The 15,039-nt window shown below is 34.8% G+C and overlaps 1 protein-coding gene across 1 annotated transcript in view; it reads right to left on the bottom strand.

The window, feature by feature from the left end:
• The window catches only part of MDGA2 (MAM domain containing glycosylphosphatidylinositol anchor 2), an 858,597-nt gene that overhangs the window by 304,346 nt on the left and 539,212 nt on the right, over positions 1 to 15,039 (bottom strand). Inside the window, exon 5 of the mRNA XM_043471432.1 lies at positions 12,224 to 12,356. Within this exon, the coding sequence (XP_043327367.1) occupies positions 12,224 to 12,356 (133 nt within the window). The remainder of the gene's footprint in view (positions 1 to 12,223; positions 12,357 to 15,039) is intronic.

Raw genomic sequence — 15,039 nt, 5'->3', positions numbered from 1 at the left:
CTTTTTAGTTCCTCTTCACTTTCTGCCATAAGGGTGGTGTCATCTGCATATCTGAGGTTATTGATATTTCTCCCAGCAATCTTGATTCCAGCTTGTGCTTCTTCCAGACCAGTGTTTCTCATGATGTACTCTGCATATAAGTTGAATAAGCACGGTGACAATATACAGCCTTGACGTACTCCTTTTCCTATTTGGACCAGTCTGTTGTTCCATGTCCAGTTCTAACTGTTGCTTCCAGACCTGCATATAGGTTTCTGAAGAGGCAGGTCAGGTGGTCTGATATTCCCATCTCTTTCAGAATTTTCCAGTTTATTGTGATCCACTCAGTCGAAGGCATTGGCTTAGTCAATAAAGCAGAAATAGATGTTTTTCCGGAACTCTCTTGCTTTTTCAATGATCCAGCAGATGTTGGCAATTTGAACTCTGGTTCCTCTGCCTTTTCTAAAACCAGCTTGAACATCTGGAATTTCACAGTTCATGTATTGCTGAAGCCTGGCTTGGAGTATTTTGGGCATTACTTTACTAGCGTGTGAGGTGAGTGCAATTGTGCAGTAGATTGAGCATTCATGCAGATTGCCTTTCTTAGGGATTGGAATGAAAACTGACCTTTTCCAGTCCTGTAGCCACTGCTGAGTTTTCCAAGTTTGCTGGCATACTGAGTGCAGCACTTTCACAGCATCGTCTTTTACGATTTGAAATAGCTTAACTGGAATTCCATCACATCCACTAGCTTTGTTCGTAGTGATACTTTCTAAAGCCCACTTGACTTCACATTCCAGGATGTCTGGCCATAGGTGAGTGATCACACCATTGTGATTATCTGGGTCATGAAGATCTTTTTTGTACAGTTCTTCTGTGTACCCTTGCCACCTCTTCTTAATAGCTTCTGCTTCTGCTAGGTCCATACCATTTCTGTCCTTTTTCGAACCCATCTTTGCCTGAAATGTTCCCTTGATATCTCTAATTTTCTTGAAGAGATCTCTAGTCTTTCCCATTCTGTTGTTTTCCTCTATTTCTTTGCATTGATCACTGAGGAAGGCTTTCTTATCTCTCCTTGCTATTCTCTGGAACTCTGCATTCAAATCGGAATATCTTTCCTTTTCTCCTTTGCTTTTTGCTTCTCTTCTTTTCACAGCTATTTGTAAGGCCTCCTCAGACAACCATTTTGCCTTTTTGCATTTCTCTTCCATGGGGATGGTCTTGATCCCTGTCTCCTGTACAATGTCACGAACCTCCGTCCATAGTTCATCAGGCTCTCTGTCTATCAGATCTAGTCCCTTAAATCTATTTCTCACTTCCACTGTATAGTCATAAGGGATTTGATTTAGGTCATACCTGATTGGTCTAGTGGTTTTGCCTACTTTCTTCAGTTTAAGTCTGAATTTGGCAATAAGGAGTTCATGATCTGAGCCACAGTCAGCTCCTGGTCTTGTTTTTGCTGACTGTATAGAGCTTCTCCATCTCTGGCTGCAAAGAAAATAATCAATCTGTTTGGTGTTGACCATCTGGTGATGACCATGTGTAAATGCAGTACTTGGATGCAATCTCAAAAATGACAGAATGATCTCTGTTCGTTTCCATGGCAAACCATTCAATATCATAGTAATCCAAGTATATGGCCTGACCAGTAATGCTGAAGAAGCTGAAGTTGAACAGTTCTATGAGGACCTACAAGACCTTCTAGAACTAACACCCAAAAACGATGTCCTTTTCATTATAGGGGACTGGAATGCAGAAGTAGGAAGTCAAGAAACACCTGGAGTAACAGGCAGATTTGGCCTTGGAGTACAGAATGAAGCAGAGCAAAGGCTAATAGAGTTCTATCAAGAGAACACACTGGTCATAGTAAACACACTCTTCAAACAACACAAGAGAAGACTCTACACATGGACATCACCAGATGGTCAACACCAAAATCAGATTGATTATCTTCTTTGCAGCCACAGATGGAGAAGCTCTATACAGTCAGCAAAAACAAGACCAGGAGCTGACTGTAGCTCAGATCATGAACTCCTTATTGCCAAATTCAGACTTAAACCGAAGAAAGTAGGAAAAACCACTAGACCATTCAGGTATGACCTAAATCAAATCCCTTATGACTATACAGTGGAAGTGAGAAATAGATTTAAGGGACTAGATCTGATAGACAGAGAGCCTGATGAACTATGGACGGAGGTTCATGACACTGTACAGGAGACAGGGATCAAGACCATCCCCATGGAAGAGAAATGCAAAAAGGCAAAATGGTTGTCTGAGGAGGCCTTACAAATAGCTGTGAAAAGAAGAGAAGCAAAAAGCAAAGGAGAAAAGGAAAGATATTCCGATTTGAATGCAGAGTTCCAGAGAATAGCAAGGAGAGATAAGAAAGCCTTCCTCAGTGATCAATGCAAAGAAATAGAGGAAAACAATAGGATGGAAAAGACTAGACATGTCTTCAAGATAATTAGAGCTACCAAGGGAACATTACATGCAAAGATGGGCTCAATAAAGGACAGAAATGGTAGGGACCTAATAGAAGCAGAAGATATTAAGAAGAGGTGGCAAGAGTACACAGAAGAACTGTACAAAAAAGATCTTCATGACCCAGATAATCACGATGGTGTGATCACTCACCTAGAGCCAGACATCCTGCAATGTGAAATCAAGTGCACCTTAGGAAGCATCTCTATGAACAAAGCTAGTGGAGATGATGGAATTCCAGTTGAGTTATTCCAAATCCTGGAAGATGATGCTGTGAAAGTGCTGCACTCAATATGCCAGCAAACTTGGAAAACTCAGCAGTGGCCACAGGACTGGAAAAGGTCAGTTTTCATTCCAATCCCTAAGAAAGGCAATGCCAAAGAGTGCTCAAACTACCACACAATTGCACTCATCTCACATGCTAGCAAAGTAATGCTCAGAATTCTCCAAGCCAGGCTTTAGCAATACATGAACAGTGAGCTTTCAGATGTTCAAGCTGGTTTTAGAAAGGCAGAGGAACCAGAGATCAAACTGCCAACATCCGCTGGATCATCAAAAAAGCAAGAGAGTTCCAGAAAAACATCTATTTCTGTTTTAGGGACTATGCAAAAGCCTTTGACTGAGTGGATCACAATAAACTGTGGAAAATTCTGAAAGAGATGGGAATACCAGACCACCTGACCTGCCTCTTGAGAAACCTGTATGCAGGTCAGGAAGCAACAGTCAGAACTGGACATGGAACAATAGACTGGTTCCAAATAGGAAAAGGAGTACGTCAAGGCTGTATATTGTCACCGTGCTTATTCAACTTATATGCAGAGTACATCATGAGAAACACTGGTCTGGAAGAAGCACAAGCTGGAATCAAGATTGCTGGGAGAAATATCAATAACCTCAGATATGCAGATGACACCACCCTTATGGCAGAAAGTGAAGAGGAACTAAAAAGCCTCTTGATGAAAGTGAAAGAGGAGAGTGAAAAAGTTGGCTTAAAGCTTAACATTCAGAAAATTAAGATCATGGCATCTGATCCCATCACTTCATGGCAAATAGATGGGGAAATAGTGGCTGACTTTATATTGGGGGGCTCCAAAATCACTGCAGATGGTGATTGCAGCCATGAAATTAAAATACGCTTACTCCTTGGAAGGAAAGTTATGACCAACCTAGACAGCCTATTAAAAAGCAGAGACATTACTTTGTCCACAAATGTCCATCTAGTCAAGGCTATGGTTTTTCCAGTGGTCATGTATGGATGTGAGAGTTGGACTATAAAGAGAGCTGAGTGCTAAAGAATTGGTGCTTTTGAACTGAGGTGTTGGACAAGACTCTTGAGAGTCCCTTGGACTGCAAGGAGATCCAACCAGTCCATCCTAAAGGAGATCAGTCCTGGGTGTTCATTGGCAGGACTGATGTTGAAGCTGAAACTCCAATACTTTGGCCACCTGATACGAAGAGCTAACTTATTTGAAAAGACCCTGATCCTGGGAAAGATTGAGGGCAGAAGGAGAAGGGGACAACAGAGGATGAGATGGCTGTATGGCATCACCGTCTCGATGAACATGGGTTTTGGTGAACTCCAGGAGTTGTTGATGGAGAGGGGGGCCTGGAGTGCTGCAGTTCATGGGGTCACAAAGAGTCAGACATGACTGAGCTAATGAACTGAACTGAATTGAAATGTCTTAGAGCTGGAGGCAGGACAGTGACCAAGAATATATCTTCTCTTGAATGTGATGAAAACCTCCCTGCCAGTGACTTTTTGTAAACAAAATACTGAGGGCTCAAGATTTGCAAAGATTTCATCAAGTAGGTTCATGAGTTCCACAGGTTATTTGTTTGCTATTTTTCTCAAATGGTAAGGTAAGCCTTATGTATAAAAGTACAACAGCACAATGAGGTATTAATCTTATATTCTGCAAGCCTGAAACTTGCCTGCATGAATTTTGGAGTTTAAGAGTAGCTGTGTACATATAGGCTGTATCTACTTCTTGTAGCCATCTCATTTCAACTAATTTTCCATTGATGTTAGTGTTATCATGCAAATAAAAATGAAATCTGAGAGTAAATATTCTCTTTCTATCAATCGATTATCCACCTATAGCACGCTATCAACATGGCTGAGCAAAAAGCAGGTTCAAAGAGTCAAAGAACTTGGTCACACAACTGGGGAGAGTCAGGATCTACACCTTGGTTTTTCTCACAAATGCTTCTTTATGTAGAGCTGCCTAAGGCTGCATGTGAACCAGTGTTAACAACTGACATTGAGACTCATATTTCATATGAGGGAAGGCTGCGTGTGAATTAGATCATTAAGTGACCAATTATACTAGCTTGCTTGAGATTATAGGATGTGATACTTTCACTGAGTCCAGGACAAACTGGGATGGTTGCAAACCCTCAAGACAATTCACTGATATAATCAATTCTAGGATTTGGGGTAGAAAAAATATGGGATTAGCTACATGCACTTATGGAAATTATTGTATATCATCATGAGATCCAGTAATGTATTAAATCAACTTTGTCAGTGAATGATCATAAAGATATTCTAAACTACAAGTTGTACATAAGTTCAAAACCATATAAGAGCCTTAAAGTGCATTTCCAGCAACTGAATTTTATCTATAATTACACATTTCTCAGCAGTTTCACTAGAACAATAGAACCTTATTAAGTACTAAGCCAAGGTCTACAAGTCTGCAATCTAAAATTAAAAATTAATTGCCCTCAGGTGTAAAAATTCTATTGCTTTATTTTAGCATGATCTCACCCAACTTGCTGAAAGAAATATCACATGGTTTGAACTCCTTTATTCTTGTAAATAATTTTTAAATTGTTTAATTATAATTATAGTTTAATAGCATTTGAAGAATAACTGTGTAAAGCTGGGAAATATCATCAGTGAGTTGTTCTAGATGTTTGTTAAAATACAGACTATCTGACATACTTCAAAGTATTTGGTTAAGTTGTAAGACAACATTTCTTTAGTGGCTCAGATGGTAAATAATCTACCTGCAATGCAGGAGACCTGGGTTTGATTTCTGGGTAGAGAAGATCAACTGGAAAAGTGAATGGCGACCCACTCCAGTAGTCTGGAGAATTCCATGGACAGAGGAGCCTGGTGGGCTATAGACCATGGGATTGCAAAGAATCAGACATGACTGAGTAACTAACACTTTCACTTTTAAAGATAGGATTTCAAAAATTTATACCCTTTTTATGATAGTGTTGCCTTTCATTCGATTAACAGTTGTTTTTTTTTAATCTTCTTTGCTTAGCTATCTACTATATCTGAGTTATAATGTCTTCTGGGCAAGTTAATAGTTTATGAGGAATATTGTATACAAGAGTTCACAGTCTAAGTTCACCTTGGATATAGTGAACCCATGAAAAATTCATTACTAGGACAATAAAATTTGCAGGTGTAGAGAGAGCCCAGAAATATGCATACTTCCTGTTACTATGATAATAGAATTTTGGAAAATTCGAGTCAAATTGTTGTTCAGAAAATAGTCTCAGAAAGAGCAAAGTTGAAGCCCCATAAGGGCCATTGCTTCTGTCCCCAGATTCACTGCATACTCAAGATCTGTATGCTCATATTATGAAGCTACATTAATGAGGATAGGGCATATATAGGTTCAATTACCTTAGGAAATGATGGCGCACTCAGCTGAAGAATCTGTTACATATCAACAAAAGTGCAAGTTTATTTAATTCCTTATCATTTTCACTGAATAGTATTTTATATTTCTGTTAAGCATCCTGTCAATTATAGTTTGATAGAAATATGACAAAAGAAGTATTCATTCTTACATAATTTTTCTGGAAAATAGTAGTACTTAACTTATCCACTGAATAAAAGTAATTTAAAAATGATAGAGAACTTATTTGAAGATTAGTAATCAATGACTGAAGCTATATACCATATCCTAGCAAAAATCTAAGATTCTTGTCCTCATCTCACCATGATTACTGATGATACCAATTTTATTCTTGCTCTCCATCATCAAGGTTAACAGCCCAATGATAACTACTATTTATTGGATTTGTTATGTGCTAGAATCTCTAAAAGCTTTTGGTTTAAGGGCATTTACAGCCTATAAAACAAAATAATACGGATCTCTGGGTCATCTCTATTTTAAAGAGGGGAAAAACAAGTTTAGAGAAGCTAAATAAAATCTCCAGTTTGAGAAAAACAAATATGAACCTTAGGTTTTTGAACTTCAAAATTCATGCAAGAGAGTTGTAGGAAACATCTCATTCTCTAATTATATGGCCTATCAATAAGATTGTAATAGTATTGCTTGTATTCTTTTGGTGTCTTTAGTAGTAAATACTGTTGTTTAGAAAACCTGCATTATGTATAATTAAAAAAAATCTGCTAAGGCATTCATATTCCCAATACTTTAGTATATAAAAAATACAACATTTTTTCTATTTCTTTTCCTTTTTCTTCCTTCTGTTTCTCCTTTTTCTTTTAATAAGTGGTGCTAATAACCTGTTTGGCTAGATGCTGTGGAGGTCACCTAAAGGAAAGAAATTCGAATATACACACGGCTAAGAAATATTTATGAGGTTAGTACTCAGGTACAGATGACAGCAAAGATTCCCCAGTCATTTCCTTTCGTCATTATACTGGTTTTCTATGACAATGGGATATACTATTTTACAAGAGAAGGTGCTTATGTCCACACTATTCCTATTACAGACAATTCTATAAAATTCCTATAACTGAAGTATTATTTATTTATCATGACACTTAGATAATTTAAATTCCTCTAAACATAGAAGAGAAACACCATGAATAGATCACAGCATACACATTTTATATTAGGTCTCACAGAAATTGCTGAGCATTACAACATTTCTACAGGTTATATAAAGTAACAAGAACAGATAATGGTTATATAATGAAGGGAACAGATGTTTCCTAACCTCTTTTTCCATAGTAAAATTTACTGGGACAGATTAGAGAGGGAAAAAAAGGAGAAAGAAGAAAGAGAGAAAGCAGAAGAGAAGGAGGATGTAGATATTTCCCGTATTTCTATGTACAGCAATATTTTTGGGATGACTTGGTTCCTAGATGTAATACAAATTTATGGAGAGCATCCTAATTGGATAATTTTATAAATGCCAAATTTGAGCAGACTGAATCAGAAGACCTATATAATTTAGTAAAATTAGCCCCACCTGTCTCATTTCTTTATGGAATTCATCATAACCTCCCAAGTAGGTACAAAATATGTATTTCATCCTAAAATAACATGCTTAATTCTTATTTGCCTTTGAAATCATGTCATCAACATATAAGTGCTTGAAATATATTAAAATAAATTAAATCTGTTTTATTATAATTTATAGGTGTCCTCATGTTAGAAATAAGCATAATCTGAGAAATTTCAGTTTATAGTTACCATAATTATGATAAGCTAAAATATACTTTCATTTATTAATATTCCAAATTTTTAAGTTTGAACAGGTTTATTTTAATAAACTATGAAAAATACAAGTACATTAAGAATTTACCAATCAAAAGGAAATATTCATTTTCTTCCAAAAGGGAGTTGAAAAACTATCAAAATGATTTTTAGACCCTGCTATAAGATTATGACAACTGAAAATCAACAAACATGCTATCTTATATTTTATAAAATTCTAAGAATTGTTCATGATGAGGTCTAAGACAGCTAGACTAGTATGATAAATAATAATATTTATGTAAGAAAATTTTTCATAGCATGGCAAGTAGTCAACAGAGACCAACAAATGATTGGATACTCCGTGACAGATACATAATTTCAAGCTCTACTATGATGCTAATTCATAGTAAGAAAGTTAAGAAAACACATTATTGGTAAATCTATAGATAACACTGACTTTTAAAATGACACCTAGCAGTTGCTTTTTTAAGCAGGTCTAGAAAATTGATTTTTATCAATGGAAGTTTCTATTCACAAAATGTAAGAGGCTCATGGAAAACATTCTGACAATAAAGACATTTGTTTTCCAAAGCATTTATATATGTTTAAAATGTATACATTGCCAGGTCATTCCCTAGAAATTCTAATTCAGTAGGTGGGGAATAGGCTTAAGAATCTATGGTACACGATACAATTGTTCTGCTGCAAAACCTTTTAGAAACCTCATCCACAGTAGACATTATTTCCGTCTTCACATGATGTATTATTTGGGCATTGTGCAAGTCCCGTCAATAGAGTGATTGAAATTTAAAAGTTTATTTGACTATAAAAATGTTAAAATGAAACTTTGTCTGTACAAAATATACATTTTTAGTAAATTATTTGATCTCTATACAAAAATTACTAATATTTCCAAAGTTATACTTTCCTAAGTGTGTTACAAAGGAGATTAATCAAACATTATGATATTTATAATAGAATATCTTTTCCCTTAATAAGTTACACATTTTCCTTGACATTGTGTATACTAAGAGCTAGAAGTATGAGAACTTTTTATTTAGAGAGTCACAAGAAGGAAAATTTAAAAATACCTGACTCTCATATTGGTTATGGCAGTAGTGACTTAGGATCTCCTGATTTAGTAAAACTATGAACTTATTTGTTAGTTTACAGACCTATTTGCATGGAGATGATGAAAACTTAACTTATTCCTGGTGTACTGTGAAAAGCTACCTCTGTGATTTCACCTATTTGAAATTCATGGACTCTTCTAACTTTGAGCACAACCAGAGGGGAAATGTGCTTAAGCAAACCTGGTTTGAATATGAAAAACACCAGGCACACGACATACCTGATTATAGTCAACAAAGAATCAAACAAGGTACTAATTTATATTTTTCAATTCAATTACTTACCATAACTCTGAAGCTCATTTTGTAATGACTGTCAATCTAAATGTTATGAAATATTTATAAAAGGGAATATTCAAATTATTCATAAAAGAGAATAATAGTTTGCTTGTTCAGTCTAGACATATAGCATTTTTGCTTAAAAAATAATGGACCAGAAAGCTGAAAGTGATCTTGTGTTCTTCATGGGACAGGTAGTCAAATCTCTGCTTTCTGAGCTAATGATTGTTAAAAATTATCTTGGAAATAGTCACCCAGCTGCTTTACAAGACTTCAGGAGTTGAGAAGCCTATTACTTCTTGTGATAATCTTCTCCTTTCCACTTTAGGATAAATCATTTATTTCTAATAAAACACTATGGCTGAGATTTAAGTTCATTTTCTCAGATCCACAAAGAGATCTGAATAGCTAATCAGTCTCCTATTTTAAAATAACCCTTCAAACATTGGGACCAATACTGTCTCCATCCCTTCTTAGCTGTGGAAATTGGAAAGTAATAAAATCATACATATGTTCAGCATAAAAAAATAAATGCAACTTCATTGTACTTTAGTCTTTAAGAATTTTTGTTTGTCTTACTTCAGTTCATCCTCAAAACAACCCAATGAGGATACATTTTAAATCAAAACAATTTTTTTTTAATTTTCATTTTATTTTGGAGTATAGTTTATGAACAAGGTTCTGTTAGTTTCAGGTGTAGAGCAGAGTGATTCAGTTATACATATATATCTATTCTTTTCAAATTATTCTCCCCTTTAGATGTTATTATACATTTCTGAGCAGAGTGCCTTGTGCTATACAGTAGCAAATCAAAATATTTTTCCAAAATGAATATATTTCCAAAATGAAAATATATTTCCAAATGAAAATACTTTAATTGCTGTAGGCCAGTTTGTTATGTGTCAGGTGATGGGAAAACATGTGACTAAAAAAAATCCACATGTTTACCTCAGTAGTTATAAAGATAAACTGAAATAATAAACATTAAATACTTTTAAAATTAATAAAGCACTTCTCAAATGCAAGGTTGTAACATAAGTAATAATATATCCACTATTATGCTATTCCTCAGTTCACTAAGTGGAAAAATATTCACACGCATTGAGATATGGTGAAGTCAGCTTGGCTTACACATGATCTAGCTTGAACTAGAACAGCCTGTCTTATCGTCTGTCAACATGCACTGTACACTTGCTTTAATCATTAATAAAAAGGATGCATTTAAAAATCAAAATGGAGTAACTATGGTTCAGGCATCCAGGATGGAGCCGAGAGGTCTCCTCATTTTCTGCCATTTAAGTGGCATCATCTGCATATTTGAGGTTGCTGGTATTTCTCCCTACAGTCTTGATTCCAGTTTGAGTTTGCTCCAGCCCAGCATGGAAGTTAAAAAAGGAGATGTACTCTGCATAGAATTAAATAAGCAGAGTGACAATACACAGCCTTGTTGTACTTCTTTCCCAATTTTGAACAAGTTGGTTGTTCCATGTCTGGCTGTAACTGTTGCTTCTTGACCTGCATAAGGTTTCTTAGGAGACACATACAATGGTCTGGTGTTCCCATCCCTTTAAGAATTTTCCATAGTTTGTTGTGATCCACACAGTCAAAGGCATGAGCATAGCCAATGAAACAGAAGTAGATGTTTTTTCTGGAACTCCATGCTTTCTCCATGATCCAATGGATATTGGCAATTTGATCTCTGGTTCCTCCAACTCTTCGAAACCCAGCTGTGTATCTGGAAGTTCTCAGTTCACATACTGCTGAACCCTAGCTTGAAGGATTTTGAGCATAACGTTGCTAGCATGTGAAGTGAGCACAATTGTATAATAGTTTGAACATTCTTTGGCATTTTGGCATCCCTTCTTTGGGATTGGAATGAAAACTGATCTTTTACAGGTCAAAGTATGAGCACACAGTTTTTTCATCTTTCCAAAAAGCCCTAGATTTAATATTTCTACCAAATGGGTAGATGAAATTGCTGACTACTAGCTCACTGTCAGAGGAACAAATAAGTGTGTTCCACATTCTTTATACATTAACTCATAAATCCCTTCCTATAACTTTATGAGTTTATGAGGAAACTGGGGCAAAGAAGAGTAAAGTATCTTGCTCAGCAAGATCTAATAAGAGCTCATAAGCTGCAGAACCAGAACCTAAACTGAAGAACACCAAAACCTACATTTTTCAAAGTTTTTGTTAATGGGTAAAGCACTTTTCAAAGTTCTATACTTTTAATATAATAACCCAAGAGCAAAAACTCATTCATTGTCACTGAAAATTTCTCAAAATCCATTCAAATTCTAATTTATTATGGTGATTTTTTATACACAAACTTACAAAAGTAGCTCATTCACATGCTCTCTCTTTGCTCTTTCATTCAAGCATTTCTTCTCAACATGTTTGCAATTATTCTGAGGTCTATATTACTAAACACAGGCTAACTTAAGTGGAAATCTTGTTAATGTTTTGACATTTTCTACAAAAATAATTTCCTAAAAATACCTACCTGAAATTACCAATTAGCTTTCTTGACATGAAATGAAATAAGGGAAAGGCTCTTTTACTCAGCTTTGGAATCACAAAATACTTTTAGCAACTTGGAGCATAAATTTTCATATGAAAAATCTACTATTTGTCTGAAATTTCTTTGAACAAAATATAGGCTGATTTGTGATATCTACAAAAGCATTATTTTAAGGAATTATAATTTGATTTGCTATATAAACAAATGCCCTACATGGGAGCCTATTGCAATTCAATTTTATAGTTTCTAATTTAAAAAAAATTTTCATGTATCACAGAATTTTCTGGAAAGAAAAGACATTGTTCTTACATATACTACAGAAATCATTTGGTCTGTTAAAAAGTTATAGAGACTTTTAAAACATTTGTTGTGGATAACAAACATAAAACATTCAGATTGTAGTTCCATACCTGTTTTATTGGAAAGTCTAAATGACACCATCTTATCAGGGATATTACATACATTCCTCACTGAAGCAATGCAGCTATAATTAGCATAGTCCTGTGGTCGAAGATTCTTTAGTTTTAAGATCTTCGTTTCACCCTGAAAATGTAGAAAAAGTCATTAGAAAAAGTCAGTGGTAACCGAATTAATAAATGGATGAATGATGACATTATATTTTAAATCATATTATCAGAATATGGCAAATTGTCATTTATTTAAGAAAAATGCCCTAAATTTTAAAAATGTATTGCATTTAAAAATTGTACTGCAATGTGCTTGGAGATAAAAACTAACAAACAGCAATGAAAATTCATAACAATTTCTTTGCAAACCAGCTTCCTAAGAGGGGGGGATCTATTTCTGGTGGTAGTTATGCAAATTATTATGCAAAGATTAGAACAGTGTACTTAATAATGGAGTCTATTCAACAAACAGTGTAATCTATGCAGACTTCAACATGAAATGTTATGAAAGAAAAGGATTCTGAAGATGAGACAATAAATGAAACACTGTTGGTAGAACAAAGTTAATGAAGTCTATCTAATGATAGATAATTAAATTTATATACATAAATATTTTGTGTATATGCAGCAATGGCAGATGATAGATCTAAAACTGCATTTAAAGAGTATTCATTGTGTTTTTATATTATTTTTGTTCTGTTACTTTACATTCAGGAATTTAAAGTCTAAACCTCCTGGGTAAATCTGCAGAATTGCAGATAGACTCAAATTAGGCAAGTTGCCAAAAATGTCTTATCCACTCTTGATGAACCAAAAAGCCCAAACAGAAACATTGAAATTATTCAAAAGATAAAAAGAACCACCAATAACAATAAGATGATGAAAAAAACTTGCCCGATTCAAATACAGTCTCCTGGGATTTTTTTCTTTACCGGCTAAAGAAATGGTTCTCTCAAAATGGTTCCTCTCACAAGTAACTTAATTATGGAGATGGTAAAAATGTCTCCCAATGACATCTTATTTGGTACAGCAATTTTCAAAATGTTAATTTTTCCAGATAGCATCTGTACAGAGCCATGTGTTTCTTTTATTTTACTTAAGGAACTTCATTCAAGTCCTAAAAATTGAAATACTTTCATACACTATTCAAAAGAATCAGAATACTTAGTGATTTAATACATAAGACATGGCCTGTTCATTTGCAAAAAAGAAAAGAAAAGAAAAAACCACCTCCCCACCCAAAAAAAAGCATTTGGCTAACTCCTTTCATTCACTGGCAAACTTCAGTCTTAAAACAGTCACACCTTAAAACAGTATTTTCCTCACTAGGATAAATAATAATCATATCTTTTAAATTTTTTGTATGAAAGACATTGCATTTTTTCTGTATAAGCAAATGCAAATACACTCCACAGAATATACAAAGAGTCAGTGTGTGTGGTTCTAGAATTTATATTTAAAACATGTTCTCAATATATTACTGAGCTTTCATATTATCTATATACAATGTATATAAAAGTGTGCTTAGTTAGAAAGCATAGAGAAAGAATATGTTATACTAGAACCAGTTGGCTCAGATAATTTTTCGAACAAGATACTATATCTTCCTCCTCGTAACTCTGAATGTCATTGCTTAGATTTCTTTACTTTTCTTTCTCCCCTTAACACTTGACTGTCCGCATTCTCTGGAATTCTATTTGTTCCACAGTTAATCATACTTTATAAAATTTCCTTAAATGATTTTATCCTTGCTGACGAATTTATACTGCAAGCCCTATATTCCTGCCTTTTTCTTCAAGTCTTTATCCCTTTGTCTCAATTTCAGATGTATACAGCAAAATTTTTAGGTCAATTTTGTCCATTTTTATGTCTCATAGATACGTAAACCTCAACATATCCCAAAATAGACTTCAAATCTTTTCCTCTAAATCTACTCTCTCTTTTTTGGCAAAAGGAATCTTAGATTTTCAATTATTATTTCATATTCACATAATCAGTGTCTCCATCTCAGATTCTTTTTTTTTTTTTTTGACATAAAGTGAGATTTATTTTTTTATTTTTTTTTAATTTATTTTTTTTTTTTATTATTTTTTTTTCCAGTGGGTTTTGTCATACATTGATATGAATCAGCCATGGATTTTGACCTTGCAACACATCCAATCTTGAACATTCTTTTATTTATATTTAAACATGATGCTCTAAGCCCAACATTCAGCTGAGAAATTTCTGATTGTTCTTAGTATAGCTTAAGAATCCAAGCAAATATGATCATCTAATCTAGAATCAGGACTTTTTTTTAAATATGGAAATCTGATTATGCCCTCTCTCTGTTTAAATCAAAGGAATAACATGTTATTGTTCTTAAAAATAAACATAAAAATTCTTAACATGACAGTCAACCCTTTCTTTGTGACCTGCATTTTCCTCCTCTCCCGTCTCCTCTCATTTTCCTAATGCCTTCCACACATTCAGCTTCCGGTGGCCATAGACCCTCTGCACATGCCCGATTCCTTACTTCTCTACGCCTAACCAATTTTATCTCATTCTTCAATCCCAACACTCCTCACTTCCTCATGTAAGTCTTTCCTTACTTTCTGGAAAAGGAGAAATCCCTCTTTGTGAGGTCTGCTTATATCGTGTTATAACGCAGTTTCTTTTTTCCACTTATTTTGGTAATGGATTTATTTTCTGCCATACTCCCCCCTTGCTAGTAAGTACCAAGAGGGCAGAGATGATATCTGTCTTGTTCTCAGCAGTATGTCCTAAGCAGCTAGCAGAGGATTTGTCATAGGTGAGATACTTTTTAAACAAATTCTTTT

Source organism: Cervus canadensis, chromosome 6 (assembly GCF_019320065.1).
Source record: "Cervus canadensis isolate Bull #8, Minnesota chromosome 6, ASM1932006v1, whole genome shotgun sequence".
Taxonomy (NCBI): Eukaryota; Metazoa; Chordata; class Mammalia; order Artiodactyla; family Cervidae; genus Cervus; species Cervus canadensis.
The sequence above is the reverse complement of the archived record's forward strand: the minus strand, read 5'-3'. Positions and strand labels throughout refer to the sequence as shown.